Raw genomic sequence first — 19784 nt, 5'->3', positions numbered from 1 at the left:
CTGACACTCAACAAGACCATAGTTTCAATGGTAACAAATATACCTACATTCATATTTTGAGTGTAGATGGGTAACTTTTGAAGAATTATGTATTTATGTCCCAACTGACAGAACCCCTTTGAATGTTCAGATGTGAGTGGCTAGTCTGAGGGATTCTGAGCACAAAATACCGGACGTACAAAATATACTTCTCTTGTTTACAGCGTTAGGGATGGCTCCCTGGTAATACAACAGCCAGAATATAGAAAGAGTATGGAATCGGAACAACCCACACCCAATGGCCAGTTTTGATGACCTTGAAGTATTAGTGAAAGTTAATTGTGAACTTTTTTTTTAAGACGGGTTCTTGTTTGAATTAACTAGCTGCTCCTGCTAGTCCCCAAGTCCTGAACATATCCCAAATAATCCTTAAAAATAAATCTGTATAATTACGAGAGGCATCGATAGGGTAGATGGTCAGAATCCTTTTCCCAGGGTGGCAATTCCAAATATTAACGGGGTTGAGGGTGGGAAAAATTTAAAGGACATCTGCGAGGAAGATTATTTACACAGCAAGTGGGGATGTGCTTGCAATGTGTTGCCAAGGAGATGTCATTGAGCTTGTACAGCTCAGACGCATGCCCTTCGGCCCATCTCAGCCATGCTGACCACGATGTGTATCTGACCTAGCCCCATTGTCTGAGTTTGGCCCATATCCCTCTAAACATTTTCCAACCATAAACCTGTCCAAATGTCTTTTAAACATTGTAATTGTACCCTCCTCTACAGCTTCCTCTGGCAGCTCATTCCATATACCCACCTTGCTCTGTGTGGAAATGGTTGCCCCTCGGGTTCCTTTTAAATCTTTCCCCTCTCATTTTAAACCTATGCTCTTGAGTTTTCGCCTCTCCTGCCCTGCGAGAGAGACTGTGACCATCCACTTCATCTACAGCTTTCATGAGTTTGTTTTACCTCTATAAAGTCAACTTCCTACACTCCAGGGGAATAAGTCCAGCACTTCCAGGAACTTATAATTGAAACCCTCCAGTACCAGTAAAGTCCTCGTGAATCTTTTTCACATCCTTTACAATTCCTTTCTATAGCAGGGCAATCCAAATTCTGCGCACATAAAAGAGGCATTTAGACAGACACATGAACAGGCAGTGAATAGAGACCTAAAGGGCTACGTGCAGGCAGAGTGGATTAGTTTGATATGGCACCATGGTTAGTACAGACATGGTGGGCCGAAGGGCCTGTTCCTGTGTTGGATTTTGATCATTGTTTCTATGTAAAGTACCACCTGATTCAAGGTTTGAAGCAAATCCCAGAGTGTTATTGTAGTGCGTGGGTCTCAATAATTTGGAGCAGGAGCTATTTCAGGCCGAGGTATTTATCATTGTCCGGGGGGGCTGCGAGGAAGTCCGATACTTCTTCCACCGCATCCTGGTCGAGGGCTCCCACCAGGTAATAGAAACGGGTGGCATCGACCGTGATGCCCCGCAGGTTGAACTGGGCCTCCGCCTGCTGGAACCAGATGAGCGGCCGGGTGGTCCAGAAGCTGGGCAGTTTCACGGAGACCGCGTCCAGAGACAGGGTCGGGCTGGCGTGTGAGGAGGTAGGGCTTTGTTCTGTCTCCATCATGATGCCAATGGAGCGTCGGGGTCACCAATGTAGTGCGTGGGTCTCAAAATGAGGCAAGTAGTCCGAAGTTTGAGAAGCACTTTACTTTAATTCCTCCCGGTTCAGGGGAAGACGAAACCAGGAAAAGATGGCACCCAAACCCTGCCTTTTATACCCTCCGGCTAAGGACCGCCTCCGGACTGCACCACTCCTGTGCCGAGGGGTTCGGCAGTATAATGGCACGCCCCTTAGGAGCCGCCACATTATTATATTTATATGTAGTGTTTGGTTGTTCGAGATTCAAATACGTTACACAGATACGTGACCGTTAGGAGGGGTGGGAGATTGCAACTTTCACACGGTCCGCCCTGTTTCGACTAATCCAATCAACCCGGATGCACAATCAAATAAGATCAAATAGAACAAGTTGTCCTACATCTTTAGGCTGTGCATGCCTTACACAAGAAGAAGACTGTTAGGAAATAATGGAGCATATCATTTATACCTTTCCCGGAGATGCGCCCGGAGCTTCAGCGACGAGCGCAGCGTGGACTCTCGGCGCGGAGCGGGTGAGACATTGCTGGGGCTCGCCGGAGGGGAGCACTTGGATTTCGCTGGCCCGGGGCAGCCGGCAGCCTGAAGCAGCGGTCTGCAGAACTCCAGCTGGTGCGGCGTCTACAGCCCGGGATCCCTCGTGGAGGACCCGGGGGGAAGAAGAAGCTTCCACCGCCGGCCCGCGGCCGTCTTCTACCGCGGGCACGGTATGGACTTACCATCTCCCCTGGAGGGGAGCTTCGACCGCCGGCCCTGCAGTCTGCGGTGCTTCCGGCTGCGGCACGGCAGGTACTTTAAAACTTTGACCGCCGGCCTGCCTGCGGCCTACACCAGCCTGAAGCCGCGGTCTCTGGTTGGGATGAGCCGATCCTGGACTCACCTTGACCTTGACTTTGTCCCTTACCATCTGCAACGGCTGTGGAGGGTGGAGGTCCTGACCACGGGGGAAAATGGAGGAGGACTGGCCAAGTTCTGTGCCTTCCACCACAGTGATGAATGTTGTGGTGGATGTTTGTGTAAAATTTTTATTGTGGTTGTGTGTTCTTTATTACTGTACCGCTGCTGGCAACCCAAATTCCACCGACCTTGGTTGTGTGGCAATTAAATTATATCAAATTATCAAAATGATATCAATTATCAAATACCGTTCAGATTACACTGTGGCACTGTTCTTAAACTGCATGAGTCTGACAGAAGGGACACGTGGCATTGGAGAGGGACACAGGATGGCTCAAATTCATTTGCACTTTTAGTTTACACATATGGCGTGGAAACCTTCAGCCAACCAAGCCTACGCCGAGCAGCAATCACCCCATACACTAGCACCATCCCACACACTGGGGATAATATATAATTTTCAGATCCAATTAACCTACAAACCTGTACGTCTTTGGAATGTGGGAAGAAACTGGAGCACCCGGGGAGAACCCACGCGGTCACGGGGAGAACGCGCAAACTCCGTACGGACAGCACCCATGGGTCTCTGACGCTGTAAGGCAGCAAACTCTACTGCTGCGCCATCGTGCCAAACTTGCTGCACCATCTTGCCTCCACTTTGTTGAGGCAAATGCTGCACTTCCTCCGAGGTAAACAAGATTAAGTCCTCTGACTTTCGGTTTTAATGTTTCAGAAATAAGAGGAGGAAAATCATCTGTCACTCCTTCACTGCATCGGTTGCCTGCCTGACCAATTTTACTTTACAGACCAAAAGAGACCTCGTCCACACTAGCGTGGTCCTCTTTAAATATGCAGATCAGGCTTTGATGATGTCATTGAGCTGCTATTTTTAGCTGGGGCTGGGGCTGGAGTTGGAGAGGGCACTGTGATCAGGTGGAGTCAGGGTGCTGCCCTTCCAGGCCAAACCTGCTGGACACTGGAGCCGGGGCCAAAAGACATCCAACAAGGTAAGCTTCATGCATGCCTTGCAGTGCCAGGGGGCCTGGAGGGAGCAGAAGTCCTCTCCTGGCCAAGGCACCTCCCTCCCAACAACGAGGCATTGGGCTTGCAGGAAGGATCAATCATTTCCCTGGTTCCCTGCCTTGAGACGTTTCATGTGCACAATATCACCTTCTCTTTGCAGTTCAGCAAGTTCAATGGACTCCCATTTGCCATAAAGCGGCATCACGGCACCAAAAAGATCAATTTTGGTTTTCTATTACCGACACAGAACTTTCCTCAGACGAGATTGCAGCGTAAACAATTATCTTCACACAAGTAAATCCATTTCCAGGAACCCGAAGAGTAAAATTGGAATCGCAGGTGCTTATTTTCAGGATCTACAATTGCCCTCAGAAATAGTCAGCGATAGGGTGTGACTGTGTCGATGGCCCAAGCGCTCTCTTGCTGTGTGCAGGTTGAAAAATAGACTCCGACCTAATTCAATTTTCCAGCACCAGGACAGTGTACTTTTCATTCACAGCTCTTCAAGTATAGACATACATTTTACATGTGGCGATGGTTTTTGCCATCCTTTCAGGCAGTGAGCTCCCGACCACCCTCTGAATTAAAACTTTTTCCATCATCTTCCCCCTCCCCCAACCCCCCTCCCCTCCCCCCAATGATTACTGTATATAAATTACCTTAAATCTTGGCTGCAGATTCCAGCATCTGCATACTTTTGTGTTTCTATTGAAATTAAGGCTCTCGGGTTTCAGCCACCTATGCTGAAGGAAGTAAGTCCTTACTAATCTATCGATGCCCCTCATAAATTTGTGTGGGAAGGAACTGAAGATGCTGGTTTCAACCAAAGACAGAGACAAAATGCTGGAGTAACTCAACGGGGCAGGCAGCATCTCTGAAGAGAAGGAATGTCTCCAGAGATGCTGCCTGCTCCACTGAGTTACTCCAACATTTTGTGTCTGTCCTCTCATAATTTTATCGAGTGTTTTATTGTCATATACCCCAAAACGGAACAATGAAATTCTTACTAGCAGCAACACAACAGATATGTAAACCTATTACTCTGTAAAACCCATCATGAACCTATTACTCTGTAAAACCCATCATGAACAACAAAAATAAGTTCAGTATACATATATTTAAAAATAAAAACAGGCAAATAAATAATAGTAAAGTCAAAAATAACTTCCCCAAGTCTATATAATCATGAGCCTATTTGGAGGTTTATGTGTTTAATAGCCAGATGATCGTTGGGAAGAAACTGCCCCTGAACCTGGAAGTTCCAGTTTTCTGGCTCCTATACCTTCTTCCAGATGGCAGGGGTGAAATGAGAGAGTGGCCAGGGTGGTGTGGGTCACTGATGATGCTGGCTGCCTTTTTGAAGCAGTGACTCTTGTAGATCCCTTCGATGGTGGGAGAGGTCAGTACCCATGATGGACTGGGCAGTGTTCACTGCTTTTTGCAATCTTCTTTGTTCCTGGGCAGTCGAGTTGCTGAACCAGGCCGTGATGCATCCACTCAATATGCTCTCTGCTGTACAACTGTAGAGGTTTTGAGAATTTTATAAACCTCAATTTTCTCACCCCTCAACCTCATCTCCCCGAAGAATGCAATCGTAGTTTATCCAGTCTTTCCTCAGGGCTCCAGTTTTCCAATTCCTATTTGTCCTTTCTGCACCCTCTCCAGTGCCTTCCCTTTTTGACTTCAGTTTTGCAGATTGATTCAGTCTGCTGAGTTACTCCAGCACTTTGTGACGTTTCACCTGGAAAAAAAAGGTGTTGATGCCGCTGGTCTGCACCAGTGAGCCCGTCTTCACCAGCTGCAGTCTGGTTGAAGTGGCTGTTGTCGTGACTTATGTTATAGTCCCTGGTTGGCAGGACTTTATTCAGACTACGACAGGCTCGGTCACAATGGGGCATCCTCCCCTCTCACCAGCTGTCTGCTTCCCCATCCACTGTCACCTCATCCTCCTCCTCCTGTTGCTTAGTCCACTCCACTGCTCTCTCCTCTGAAGTCCTTCTTCTCCCCCGCAGTTGCTGTCATCTTCCAAGGTGGAGTATGTGGGCAACTCTGGGGGGGAGGAGAAGAAGCCGAGCAAACAGAGCGTCGGCCAACAGGAAGAAGCTGCAGCTGGTGAGAGGGGACCGACGCGCCTGTCTGTGGTGGCAGCCCGAAGAAAACTCCGCCAGCCAGTGGCTACAACATGAGCTGCAACAACAGCAGCATCAGCCAGACAGTGCAGGCAGCTGGTGGAGAAGGGCTTGCTGGTGCACCTTGCAAGCCGCGGGTAATGTCAGCAACTGTCGATAGGTCTGTCCGCTATAACCAAAATCCGTTATAATTGGGCCCATTAGACCAAGGGTTTGCTGTATACTGAGGAGTCCGATACAATTCTTGATCTAATATGCCATTAACCCTTGGATCCCATGGACTTCATTTCTGATGAGCTTGCCATGTGGGATAATGTCAAAACACTTGCTATGTAGACTACAACAAATGTATCATCAACCTTCCTTGTTAATTGCTCAAAAAAATCCAATCAGGAACTTCACATTGGCATATACAACACATTCTCAGATTGGTGGAGCAATTGGTGGGATGGATATTAGCAGTGGGATCATTATGTCTGCAGTGAATATTCACTTGGGCTGCAAAGCAAACGGATCAGGTTTATCAACAATGCAACAGTGATTTCATATCTTGTCATTTTGGAGTTCAAAGCTTGAAGTACTATCCACACTCGACCTTGCACGGCAACAGGAGGTGGCCGACCCACTAGTGTCATTGCCCACCACCAGCAGACTGATTTCTTGTGGATAATGAAAGAGTTCTGCTATCGTTTGACCCAGGACCCCAGGTCCTTTGTGCTCTGGGTTGCACAATGTGGTGCCTTTTAACACTTCAACTCAAAACAAGTTGCTCCTGACGTGTGCATTGGCAGGCGTTCCTCTTTGAACACAGCACGGCTCAAGGAATGTGCAGAGGATATGCAGCTGCTAGAAGATGAGAGGGGGGAGGAGGCGGGGAGAAGGATGTTCGGCAACAGATACAGTATGTGTGTCTTGCAATTGAGTCAAAAACTCAGCATGGAATAATGTGTTGGACATGTGCACTTCAGTGCAGAATTTTACTGAATGTTGCAAATCACAACCAGAAACAGGCAGTGGGGGAAAGATCATAATGCTGGTGAATGTCAACGTGATTCTTACAGTGAACGCAAACACATTCAGCCTCTGCTCGTCCAGATATTGTATTATGTTTTCTATTCCAAGTTCATTCTCACCATGCAGGTACAGAGCAGAGAGAATACATGAGTTGCTGAGACTGTGGGTCTTCCCATTGTTTACATTGCCCTTGACTTTGTGCAGCAACAAGGAACTGTAGATGCTGGCTACAATACAAAAAAAAAACAAAGTTCTAGAGTTACTCAGTGGGTCAGGCAGCATCTCTGTAGGACATGTACAGGCAATGTTTCAGATTAGAACCGTTCTGTAAATTGCTTTGTAATTGAAATGTCCCAACCCTGTCATGCACCTGGAACTGAAATGGATCCCACTGCTACAGCATCCAGCTTGTACCTTTAGTTTAATTTAGTTTAGCGATGCAGCAGGGAAGCTGGCCCTTTGGCCCACCGAGTCCACACCGACCATCGATCACCCATACACTAGTTCTATGTGAACCCATTTTCGCATCCTCCAAACTAGGAGCAATTTACATCAGCCAATTAACCTACAAACCCGCATGTCTTTGGAACATGGGAGGAAACTGGAGCACCTGGAGAAAAACTACGCAGTCACAGGGAGAATGTACAAATACTGCACAGACATCATGCGTAATCAGCATCTAAACCACGTCTCTACTGCTGCGCCACTGTGCCACCCCAAACCATAAATTGTTATACAGTTCAGTGCACAAAGCATTAGCAGCATTCACAGGGGCCTTACTTGTGGCAGTCCACTGTTTAGTTGTATTTTTATCCACCATGGCTTTTGGATGACACAGACAATCAGCCATGATATTGCTGTTGAATCCAAAAGCACAGTTCCTATTCATTAGTGAGTAGTAGGGGTGTAGTGGAGAGGGGGTGAGAGCAGTCAACTGTGTGCTGAAAGTGCTGCCACCCCTGAAAAGCTTGATAAATCTGCTGCTAGCATCCGTGATGGGCAGTATAGGAAGAGTGTTTTTCACCGGATGCATGATGAGCATTTGCGGAACGGCAGCATGAGGCAGACGAGGAAGAGCAAGAAATGCGAACATATGCAGCCCATCTTCTGCGGGGGCTGTATGTCAAGAGTCTAGAATGTGTTATAGTCACACAGTATGTCCCAGATAGAACAATGAAATTCTTACTTGCAGCAGCACAACAGAATATGTAAACATAGTACATTGTAAGCAATTTCATAAACGAGAGAGAAAAAGAAAGTTCAGTATGTATGTGTATATATACACTTACTCACAAATACACACATATATAGATCATACATATATATATACACACACAGACACGCACACACACATATGTGAAGATTGCATCTCAGTACAAAGCCATAACTATTTGCCACTCACCAACATTACCCTCATTTAGCTTCGCTCAGTCACTGATCAACTCATGGGCATTTGACCACAATCCAAAAATGGACACATTCAAAAAGCAAATATTGTAGACCAAATTTCTGAACTAAATAATGCCATACCTCAGACAGCAGTCAACTAATCATCTTTTGCTTTCCAAATACTTTGGTGTGTTTTTGCGGTTCACTTTATTGATACTCCACTCCCTCTTGCATAGCTGGTAAAAGGATGTTGAGCCATAGTCATACAGCACGGAAACAGGCCCTTTTGGATCAACTCATCCATGCCCAAGGTGCTCCATCTAAGCTAGTCCCATTTGCCTGCATTCGGTCCACATCCCTCTAAATCTATTCTATTCATGTAACTATTCACATGTCTTGTAGAATAACAAATAACAGCAAAAAAAAAAGACATCAAGTGCTGGAGTAATTCAGCAGGTCAGGTAGCATCTCTAGAAAATATGGGTAGGTGTTGGGGCCCTTGTTCTGACTGAAAGGTGACTTTTGGGTCCCAACCTGAAACATCAGCTATCCATGTTATCCTGAGATGCTGCCTGATCCACTGAGTTACTCCAGCACGTTGTGTCTTTTAAATATTGTTGATCAAGTCAAGTTGAATTTATTATAACATAGGTACGGTCAACAAAAGTCTCGCCTGCTATGGCATCACAGAAATGTAGATTCAGACAACACACAGGACATAATTATACACAAACTACCTAAGTATTGGGTGGCGCAGCGGTAGACTTGCTGCTTTACAGCGCCAGAGACTTGGGGTTAACGTTGACTACAGGTGCTGTCTGTACGGAGTTTATACATTCTCCCCGTGATTCCGTGGGTTTTGTCCGGGAGCTCCGGTTTCCTCCCTCAATCCAAAGGTGTACAGGTTTGTTGGTTTATTGGCTTCCATAATAATTGCAAAAATTGTAAATTGTCCCTCGTGTGTAGGATAGTGTTAGTGTATGGGGATTGCTGGTCGGCGTGGACTATGTGGGCTGAAGGGCCTGTTTCCGCGCTGCATCACGAAACCCGAAACTAAATTCTAAATTAAACAAGAGTGGGAAAAGAAAAAGACTCAAACAGCAAGACGTTACTGCAGAAACACAATAGAAATAAGTCTATTGTCGTGCAAAAGGTAATCCATGGTTTTCCATTGCTCAGTTTGGATTAAGGTTTTGTAGATTGGTTAAAAAATCTGACGGTTGTATAAAAGTAGGTGTCCCTGAACCTGGTGGTGTGGGACTTCAGGTATCTCTACCTCCTGCCCAATGGTTGCAGAGAAAAGAGGGCCTGTCCCAGATAGTGGGTATCCCAGATGCCACTCCCTTCAGGCAGTGCCTCATGTAGATGCTTTGGATGGTGGGGAGGGCTGTGCCCATGAGAAACTTTGCTGTGTCCTCCAACTTTGCAGCCCCTTACATTCCGTGCACTGGAATCTCTATACTAGGCCAAGACACAACCAGTCGGGATATTTTTGACAGTGTATCAGTTTGTTAGAGTATTTGGTGACTTTAAATAGGTGAACGTATTAAACTTTAATTAAGTGGAGGTGCCGTTGGGCCTTCTTCGTGTTCACGTCCATGTGCTGGGCACAGGACAGGTCATCCAAGATGTTAACACACAGGAATTTGAAGCTGCTAACTCTCTCCGCCACCGAGCCACCCATGAAAACTGGCAAATGGTCTCCGAATTTCTCTTTTCTGAAGTGACATTCAGTGGGAAAAACTGTGGATTGTTTTGGGAGACAATTTCAAGCAACACAGACGCATGTACATTGGCTTTGGACTTCACCATCTTGGCACAGGCAGCAGAACTCCAAAGACGTCCAGGTTTGTAGGTTTAATTGGCTTGGTAAAATTGTAAATTGTCCCCAGTGTGTGTAGGATAGTGTTAGTGTGTGGAGATCGCTAGTCTGCGTGGACTCGGTGGGTCGAAGGGCCTGTTTCTGTGCTTTATCTCTAAACTAAATGAAAGTTCAGAACGTTTGACTGACAGGTGGCAGCAGAGGCATTTGGCAGAGCAGCTGTGTGGGCAAAAAATAAACTACTGGAGGAACATGTCCCCGGGGGTCAGGCAGCATCTGTGGAGGGAAATGAGCAGGTTACGTTCCCGGTAGGGACTCTGCGTACACTGCCCTTCTGAGAGAGGGATTGGAACTGTGGCACTCTGCAAGTGTCTTTACATGCTTTAATGCACAACACAATGACAGTAACCTGCGCTTGCTGCAATCAGATTTTACGTAGCTGGCATGTACTGCTGCTGTGCTATAATGCGATGGAAACTACCAGAAGCTACATCATATTTAAATGCACCAAGTCCACAAATCAACAGCGCTGCTGCTTTTTCTATAGAGTTTCCGGGCCCCACGTTGGGCATAGCTTTAGTTTTTTTAACCAAATTCATGCTGGGCACCTTTACGCACTTTACATTCAACATAAGATAATAGGCTGCCTGGCGCAAGTACATAAGAACACAAGAAAATAAGAGCATGCCATTTCCTTACCTTTCACTGTGATCATGACTGATTTACCCGCCTCTATTCCCCGCCCCGTACCAGTCCCAAGGGTCCTCAATTCCTTCGAGTTTCAAGAATGCATCTAACTGCAGCTTAATATTCCCAACCTGCCTTGAAAATATATTTCTATGAAATATTTATTTTAAACGACTATCCCTTATCTCAGAACTATATTCCCTTGTTCAAGACTGTCCCATTGGGGAAAATGTTTCAACATCTACCCTGCTCTGCCACCTCTGTGATCTGATATTTCTCAATAAGGTCATCATTCATCCTTCGAACTTCAATATAGGCCCAACATGTTTAGTTTCTCTGGACAGGACAATCCCTTCGACCCAGGAATTAGTCTGAGTGTTTATATGTTTCTCTGTATTGCTCAGATTTGAAGTAAGGGATATATATAAACACTGGCGCCACAACGGGCAAATGGTGTGTGTTATGGGGTTGGTCATGGCTATTGCAAAGGGTAAGCTTCAAGCCTAACAAGGAGCAAGTTTCTGACTAGGTCAGTGCAACATTTACTTATTAGTCTTTGGTTTTTTAAGGCTTTGTCATTTTAATTCACTTGCTTTAAGTGATGGCTTTGATCTCAAAAGGAGCCTGTAGGAGGGAAGGGGGGGAAAGCCTGTTGCAGGAATGATAACTATCTTCCCACTTATGCCAAGTGGACCTGAAATCCCCTCTTCCATGACAAGCCATTCCTCTCTTGGGATTGCTTGTACATTCCTCCCATTTTACAATGCTATTAGTCCTGCTTTTGGAATTTCCTCTCTAATTCTGATTCCTGTAAATTGGCCTCTTCTATTTTAACTCTTAATATCTTTCACTTTCCTTTTGTTTGTTTCTCACAATGTCTTCTTTTTATTCCTCATTCTGCTTCAAAAGTCTCGGGACATTTTCTATCAAAAGGTACTATAGATTCGCAAGTTATTGTTTCTTTCCTTTCAATCCTTGTTTAGTTTCGAGATACAACGTAGAAACAGGCCTTTATTTAGGCCCACCGAGTCCGCGCCGACCAGCGACCCCCGTACGCTAACACTATCCTACACACACTAGGGACAATTTACAATTATACCAAGCCAATCAGCCTACAAACCTGTGCATCTTTGGAGTGCGGGAGGAAACTGGAGAAAACCCAAGCAGGTCGCAGGGGGAACGTACAAACTCCGTACAGACAAGCACCCTTGGTCAGGATCGAACCTGGGTCTCTGGCACTGTAAGGCAGCAACTTTACCACTGTGCCTCCGTGCCAGATCTGAGTTATCAATATTTTCCAATATAATGAGAAATATATTAGAAAATATGTTCTCAAGCTAAGAAACATATCAATGCCCAAGTTCCTCTGGTGGGCTGCACTGTATTTACACTAATGATGTACTGGTTACATAGTTTGTCAACGGTAATAAACGAAGAAGATGTTTCACAGATCACTGACAATGTTATACCCATTTATGGTACTAACTGAAGTGATTACTTCTGACGTGCCTGTTGAAAGGAAATGTGGGCTCTTTTCTGAGATGAAATACAAATGCATTTCCGTAAAGTGGCCATGTAACAAATTCTAAAAGTCCATGCGACCGGTAGCTTCAAAAATGGTAATGGTTATATTTTTTAACACAGAGAAGTCTCTGAAAAAAGATGTCATTTCTCTCTCAAGATCAGAGTGTTGATTGAATGTATTCCTCTTCCACGCCAGGCAAATAAAAAGAAGAAAGGGCCTCTGGGTGGATCTCGCTCCAGTAAATATGTTAAGAACGAGCAGAATGTGAGTGAGGAGCTGGCAGGTTTGAGGAGGACAGGAGCTGCCAGTGATCAGACCTACACCGACAACACACAGCCTGCTCCATGCCTACTGGGAGAGAATATTGCTGCCTCAGCTGCAGAGAGTGCAAGGTAGGGAATGGACATTTGGGATTCATTGTGCTGGGACAGTGCATGAATTGTTAATGTTTGCAGAGCACACTGGAACTGTGAACTGTTAATTCAATTGGGAAAAGAAGCATGGTCTGCTCATTTTGCTTTTAATTATCCATTATTATCAAATGATTGTGCTTTGTTACTTGTTGAATGAACATCACAAATTTATTTTCCGTTTTTAACATACGCCTTAACTGATTATCAGCACTTGTGGTGGGTACACTAGTGGCATTTGGCTGAAATAGCAGCTGGTCTCAGCGTTGTTTTGTTTTTACTCTTGAGAATTTGAGTAAGAGTTAAAAAATGGATGATTATACAGGTGTGAAGCAAGATTCAGTTTTGGACACCAATGTCGTGGGGTCAAAGATGTCCTGATGCAGAAGATATAATATCATTGGAGGCAGTCCAAAATAACTTTATCAGGCTGAAACCATCGCTGGTTGGCAGCAATCTGAAACAAGTTGTATGAGCCTCAATATAAATAAGACTGCTGAGCCTTAATGGGGTAAGGGATTTGTCCTATAAAGACACATTGAGTCCGGGTTCTTTGGAGTTTAGCAGAATGAGTAACGATGTTATTGAGATTTATAAGATCTGGAGGCAGCATGGTAGAGTAGATATTGAGATATTTTTACGTGAGAGAGTCCTGTACAAGGGGACACATTTACAAGATAAGGACTGGTCATTGAAAACTGGTCATTTTTGGAGAGAGCAGTGAATCGCTGTAATTCTCTACCCCAGACGGTTGTGGAGGTAAGATGACCAGAGGTCATGTAGATAATTTATAGAAAGCTTGGAAAATTATAGGGAACTGTATTATTATAGAAGATTGAGGCCAATGTAGATCACACACAATCATATGGAATGACGGGGCAGGCGTGGGAAGCCAGGTGGTTCACTCCTGCTCCTGTTCTTTTTGTTCTTTGTGTGTTCTGATAAACCTATATCCTGAGGTTGGCGGCAATCTGAATCAAGTTGTATGAGCCTTAATAATGTAAATAGGAGGGCCGATGAATATTTTAGGTTCACTTGTATAACCTTACTGAAGAGTGGTTGATCTCGTGATTCCAATGTTCCTCCCTCGTAAGCAATTGCTGATGGAGCAATTAAAACTGAGGCGGGACTTGCCAGAAATGGGTGGAGTGCAGTGACCTTGAGAGTGTAATGAAGGAGAGAGGCTGCAGAAGTAAAGTTGAGAACGTTAATACTGACCAGGATCTGGAAACTTATAGTATTGTAAAGAATTGGGCCTTCTAATCAGTTTATGATACCAGCAAAGGATCCTTATCATTTTTTAGCAAGTTTTCAGAGTTCTTATAAGTTGTCTTTTTGAAGGTTTGCCCAAGAGATGGAAAATCTCCAGCACAAGCTTTTAGTTGCAGTTTGTAGAGCCCATGCATTTTGTTTATGTTGCATTTAAAAACAATTAGTTAATTTTTGGAGAACACACGTCATGATGGACAAGTGAATTTCATTTAATGATGGCATGAAACTTGGCATATGTATAAGGTAGGCAGTCAGAAGCTTTTTACCAAGGGTGGAAACATTAAAGACCATAGCTTTAATGGTGAGAAGGGCAAAGTTTTGAAGGAGATGTGCAGGGTAAGTTTTTTTACACAGAGGGTGGTGGGTGGAGGCAGATACAACAGTGGCATTTAAGAGACTCTTAGATAGGCACATGGATATGCAGGGAATGGAGAGATACGGATCATGTGCAGGTAGATGAGATTAGTTTATCTTGGCATGATGTTCAGCAGCGACATTGCGGGCTGAATGGCCGAAATGACATTGTCACCAGTGACCAATTCGATGTGTAAGGTTTTCTAGACATTCATTGTTGCAAGGAGGAAATCTGTGCTGCAAAGTGTTTGCACGGGGGCTCAGGGCAGTTTCTCTTGATGTGATTTTCTTGTGCAACCATTTGGAGACTCAGTGTGAGCAATGTCAGGAGTTCCACAGACCGGTTGAAAATGATCCGTGCTTATAGAAACATAGAAAGTAGGTGCGAGAGCAGACCACCAGGTCCATCGAGCCCGCACCGCCATTCGCTCATGGCTGAACACTAAACAGACACACTTACCCACAAACAGTAGACACAAGACACAGAACACAAGACACTACCCTCCCCTTTATACCGCTATCACCCCTCTCCACCCCAAGAACCTCGTGATCTCCTGGGGGAGGCAAAAAACCGGATAAAAACCCAGGTCCAATTCGTGAAAAAAATCCGGGAAATTCCTCTCCGACCCCAATCTAGGCGATCGACACTTGTCCAGGAGATCACTCAGGTCTTACTATACTAACCATATACCTAGGTCCATATCCCTGCCCTCTCCCCGTAGCCCCTTATCCCCTTGGCAGCTAAAAAACCATCTATTTTAGTCTTAAATATATTTAAAGTTTCTGCTTCCACTGCTCCCTGGGGCAGTGAATTCCATAAATTAACCACCCTCTGGGTGAAGAAGTTCTTCCTCATCTCAGTTTTAAAAGAGCCCCCCCTTATTCTGCAACTATGTCCCCTAGTTCTAGTTTCCCCGATCATTGGGAACATCCTCGGTGCATCCACCCGATCAAGGCCCCTCACGATCTTATATGTTTCAATGAGATCGCCTCTCATTCTTCTAAACTCCAAAGAGTAGAGTTCCAGCCTACTTAACCTTTCCTCATATGTCAATCCCCTCATTGCAGGAATTAATCTTGTAAACCTTCGCTGCACTGCCTCCAGGGCTAGTACATCCTTTCTTAAGTATGGACCCCAGAACTGTACACAGTATTCCAAATGTGGTCTCACTAATACTGTGTACAGCTGCAGCAAGACCTCCGTGTTTTTATACTCAATCCCCCTAGCAATAAAGGCCAAAACTCCATTGGCCTTCCTGATTGCTTGCTGCACCTGCATACTAACTTTCAGTGATTCATGTACTAATACCCCTAGATCCCTTTGCGTTGCATTACAACGCAGCTCCTCCTCATTTAGAAAATAACTTGCCCTATCATTTTTTTTCCCAAAGCGAATGACTTCACATTTATTAGTATTAAATTTCATCTGCCAAGTTGTTGCCCACTCACCTAGCTTATCTATATCCTTTTGCAGACTCTTCCTATCCTCCTCATCCCCTACTTTTCCTCCCATTTTTGTATCGTCCGCAAATTTTGATATATTACACTTGGTTCCCTCCTCCAAATCATTTATATAAATTGTGAACAACTGGGGTCCCAGCACCGACCCTTGCGGAACCCCGCTAGTTACCGGTTGCCATCCCGAGTATGAACCATTTATCCCCACTCTCTGCTTCCTATTTGTTAGCCAATCCTCTACCCATGCTAATATATTACCCCCAATCCCATAATTTTTTATTTTTAGCAATAGTCTCTTATGTGGCACCTTGTCAAAAGCCTTTTGGAAGTCCAAGTATACCACATCCACCGGTTCCCCTTTATCCACCCGGGTTGTTACTTCCTCAAAGAATTCGAGCAGATTCGTTAAACAGGACTTCCCCTTCACAAAACCATGCTGGTTCTGTCCGATGAAGTCATGTTTATCCAAGTGCCCCGTTAGTGTTTCTTTAATAATTGTCTCTAACATTTTACCCACCACCGATGTTAGACTAACCGGTCTATAGTTACCCGCCTTCTGTTTACTTCCTTTTTTAAATATAGGTGTTACATTGGCCATTTTCCAATCCACTGGGACCGTTCCTGCCTCCAGGGAGTTTTGGAAAATTATCACCAATGCATCCACAATCCCCACCGCTATCTCCCTCAAGACCCTTGGATGTAATCCATCAGGCCCAGGGGATTTATCCTCCTTCAGTCTCATTAATTTCCCTAATACCACCTCCTTGGTGATCTTAATAGTATTTAGCTCCTCCATTCCTACCGCCCCTTGTTTATCCAGCGTTGGAATATTTTTTGTGTCTTCTATGGTGAAGACTGATACAAAATACTCGTTTAATGCCTTTGCCATTTCCATGTTCCCCACCAACAACTCTCCAGTCTCACCCTCCAATGGACCAACGTTCACCTTAGCCACCCTTTTTCTTTTTATATAGCTATAAAAACTCTTACTATTATTTTTTTTGTTGTTCTCTAAATTCCTTTCATAGTCTATTTTCCCCGTCTTAATTAATCTCTTAGTTATTTTTTGCTGACCTTTAAATGCTTCCCAATCCTCTACCCTCCCACTATCTCTGGCTACCTTATATGCCCTTGCCTTCAGCCGAATACTATCCTTTATAGTTTTACTGAGCCATGGCTGACTGTTCTTACCCTTACCCCTTTTTTTCTTCATAGGAATAAATTTTTCTTGAAGGTTATACAGTATACCCTTAAACGTACACCACTGCTCATGTACCGTCTTATTCTTGAGTCTGCTATCCCAGTCAACTTTGATCAGCTCAGTCCTCATACCTTCATAATCCCCCTTATTTAGACTAAGCACCCTAGCCTGAGTTTCAACCTGCTCCCCTTCTATTTGAATATGGAATTCGACCATATTGTGGTCACTTGTTCCCAACGAGTCCCTAACTATGACATTTTTAATTTTACTTCGGAGTCACGTGAGTGACTACGTGAAGAACCCACCCAGCGCGCAGGCGCGGCATTACGTCAGCAGTGCAACAGCGGCAGCAGCTGGAGCCAGGCTCTCCAGCTGCAGCATAAAGACAAGACCTCAGGTAAGTGCCTTTTTTGTTACAGAGTCGCTCTAGAGAGAATAATGGCCTCTCGCAAGCGACCAGCCAGGAGGACTGCCTGCCCAACTCCACCCGAGGACGGGTCCATAGCGGGACGGCAGCCTCTCGCAGCGGAGGAGCCTTTTCAACGCTCCCGCTCACCCGACACCGAGCCGCCCCCAGTGCTGCAGATTTCAACGCCCCGCACAGGGAGGAAGGCGACACATAAAACCGACCGGCCGGTGTCCTCCGATGAATCGGAGGAACGGGAACACTCTCCCCCACCGAAAAGGGGAGACGCTCGGATCAGCTGCATGAGGCAGCTCCTCGAGCGCATGATAAACGAGGAGATGCGGCATCTCCCAGGAGGACGGGCTTTGGCCTCCTCCTCTCCACACCCTTCTGTACCCTCTATGTTCGAGGGCAGTAAGGGAGGCCAGGACTGGGCTGGCCTATCCCAAGGGCAGGCGGAGGATACCGTCAGCATGCCGGGCGTGCCGGAAGAAGAGCTACTGGGTGTAGTGGGCCGATATGCGGCGCCCCCAACAACTGGGATGGTGTTGCCACCCAGAATGGCGGCCACCATAAACAGGCTGTCCAACAACCCGCTGCAGGACAAGGCTGTCCAGCAGGCCCTTGACAATTACATAGCGCCAGAAAATTGCGAGGCGCTGAGGGTCAAGACGGTCAATGGGCAGATCTGGAACCAGCTGGGGCAGCAAATCAGGGCTCAGGAAGTCAAAATGCAGCGAGTCCTGAAGCTCCACTCAGCAGCCGTCACCGCCTTTGCTCGGTCCGTTGGGGATGAAGACCTGACCATACCCCAGCAGGATGCCCTCGCACTGATGTGCAGCACCACGTATGAGCTAAATAACCTACGGCGGGACAACATCAGGCCTGCCCTCAACCCAACATATGCCGGCCTCTGTAAAGCTCCAGCGCCCGAACGACAGGCGCTGCTATTTGGTGCGGATCTGGCCAAAAGGCTGAAGGAGTTGGAAGAGGCGGCAAAACCAGTAGGCCTCATGAGGGCAGGGCCAGGACCGAGCAGGGTGAAGACACCCAGTTGGCCGCACGCCTCGGCAGCCACCAGCAGATACCGAGCTGGTGAAAGCCTGGTGACCGCCTCCCACTACCCCCAGAGCTCTTTTTTAGAGCGGGGCCCAGGGCGGAGCCGTGGGAAGATGCGCCGCCCCACCGCAGCACCAACACGGACAACCTTGGGCCAGACCCACCGAAAATGACCCCACAAGTGAACATGGAGGTAGGTGGGTCTGGTTCCTGTCAACATACACAGACAAAGGGTGTAGTATTAACAGGGGGACGTTTGAGGTTCTTCAAGCATGTTTGGTGCTCCCTTACTAACAATAAGTTTATACTCAACAGTATTAGTGGATACAAAATTGAGTTCAAACCAGGCGTAGAACCGCCAGTTCAGCACATGCCCCAAAGGGTGTTCCTTCCCTCGGCAGTTGAGAAGGTAGAAGGACAAGCTGAACTTGATCGGCTCGTGGCTAAAGGCATCATAGAAATGACCACACACGAGCCGCAAGAATTTGTATCAAATATTTTTCTCAAAACCAAAAAAGATGGTGGATGTCGCATTATTATTGATCTGACGTCACTTAATCAGTCTGTTGAGTATCAACATTTCAAAATGGAGACATTTGTCACTGCCAGACAACTGATCTCCAAGGGATACTACATGGCGAGCATAGATATCAAAGATGCTTACTATTTGGTACCCATTCATAAAGATTACTTTAAATATCTGAAATTTATCTGGAGGGGCCAGCTATGGCAGTACCGAGCTTTGCCCAATGGTTTAACGACAGCTCCCAGACTATTTACGAAAATTCTTAAAGTGGCCATGAAGAAATTGAGAGAACTAAAACATTTAGTTGTGGCCTATCTGGACGATGTTCTCATATTAGGAAGAACACGGGAACAAGCTGTCGCAGGAGTGTTAGCCACTAAACAACTCCTTGAAACTTTGGGTTTTATCCTTCACCCAGATAAATCAATATTGGAGCCTACTACTAACATGGATTACCTAGGCTTCACTATTGACACGATTCACATGACTGTCACTCTGCCCAGAGACAAAACAGTTTCACTTATTGAAGCTTGTAGCTATTTAATTGCTACACCGCAACCTAGAATACGGCATGTAGCCAGAGTTATTGGCTCTATAGTAGCAGCATTTCCGGCTGCCCAACATGGGCCCTTGCATTATCAAAATCTACAAAGAGCAAGGACTCATGCATTACGCCTTCATAGGGGGCATTATGATCGCAAAATGGATTTACCCGCTGAAGCCAAATCAGAACTTCAGTGGTGGGTTGACAATATTTGGCACAGTCACAGTCCTATCGCCGTAACCAATCCTAACATAACCATTGCAACGGATGCCAGTGCTTTAGGCTGGGGAGCTACTAACTCCATAGACAGCACAGGTGGCAGATGGACTAACTCAGAGGCATCGCTACTACAATCACTGGGCATTAACTTTTTGGAAATGCTCGCCGCCTTTTATGGGCTAAAAGCATATGCATC

The 19784-nt window shown here is 45.8% G+C and overlaps 1 protein-coding gene across 1 annotated transcript in view; it reads left to right on the top strand.

Annotated features, from left to right (window-relative positions):
* The window catches only part of LOC129704006 (uncharacterized), a 234455-nt gene that overhangs the window by 17706 nt on the left and 196965 nt on the right, over positions 1-19784 (top strand). The window contains exon 2 of the mRNA XM_055646803.1: positions 12335-12531. Coding sequence (XP_055502778.1) covers positions 12335-12531 — 197 coding nt within the window. The remainder of the gene's footprint in view (positions 1-12334; positions 12532-19784) is intronic.

Source organism: Leucoraja erinacea, chromosome 15 (assembly GCF_028641065.1).
Source record: "Leucoraja erinacea ecotype New England chromosome 15, Leri_hhj_1, whole genome shotgun sequence".
In the NCBI taxonomy this organism is placed as follows: domain Eukaryota; kingdom Metazoa; phylum Chordata; class Chondrichthyes; order Rajiformes; family Rajidae; genus Leucoraja; species Leucoraja erinaceus.
This window is presented reverse-complemented; position numbering and strand designations above follow the sequence as displayed.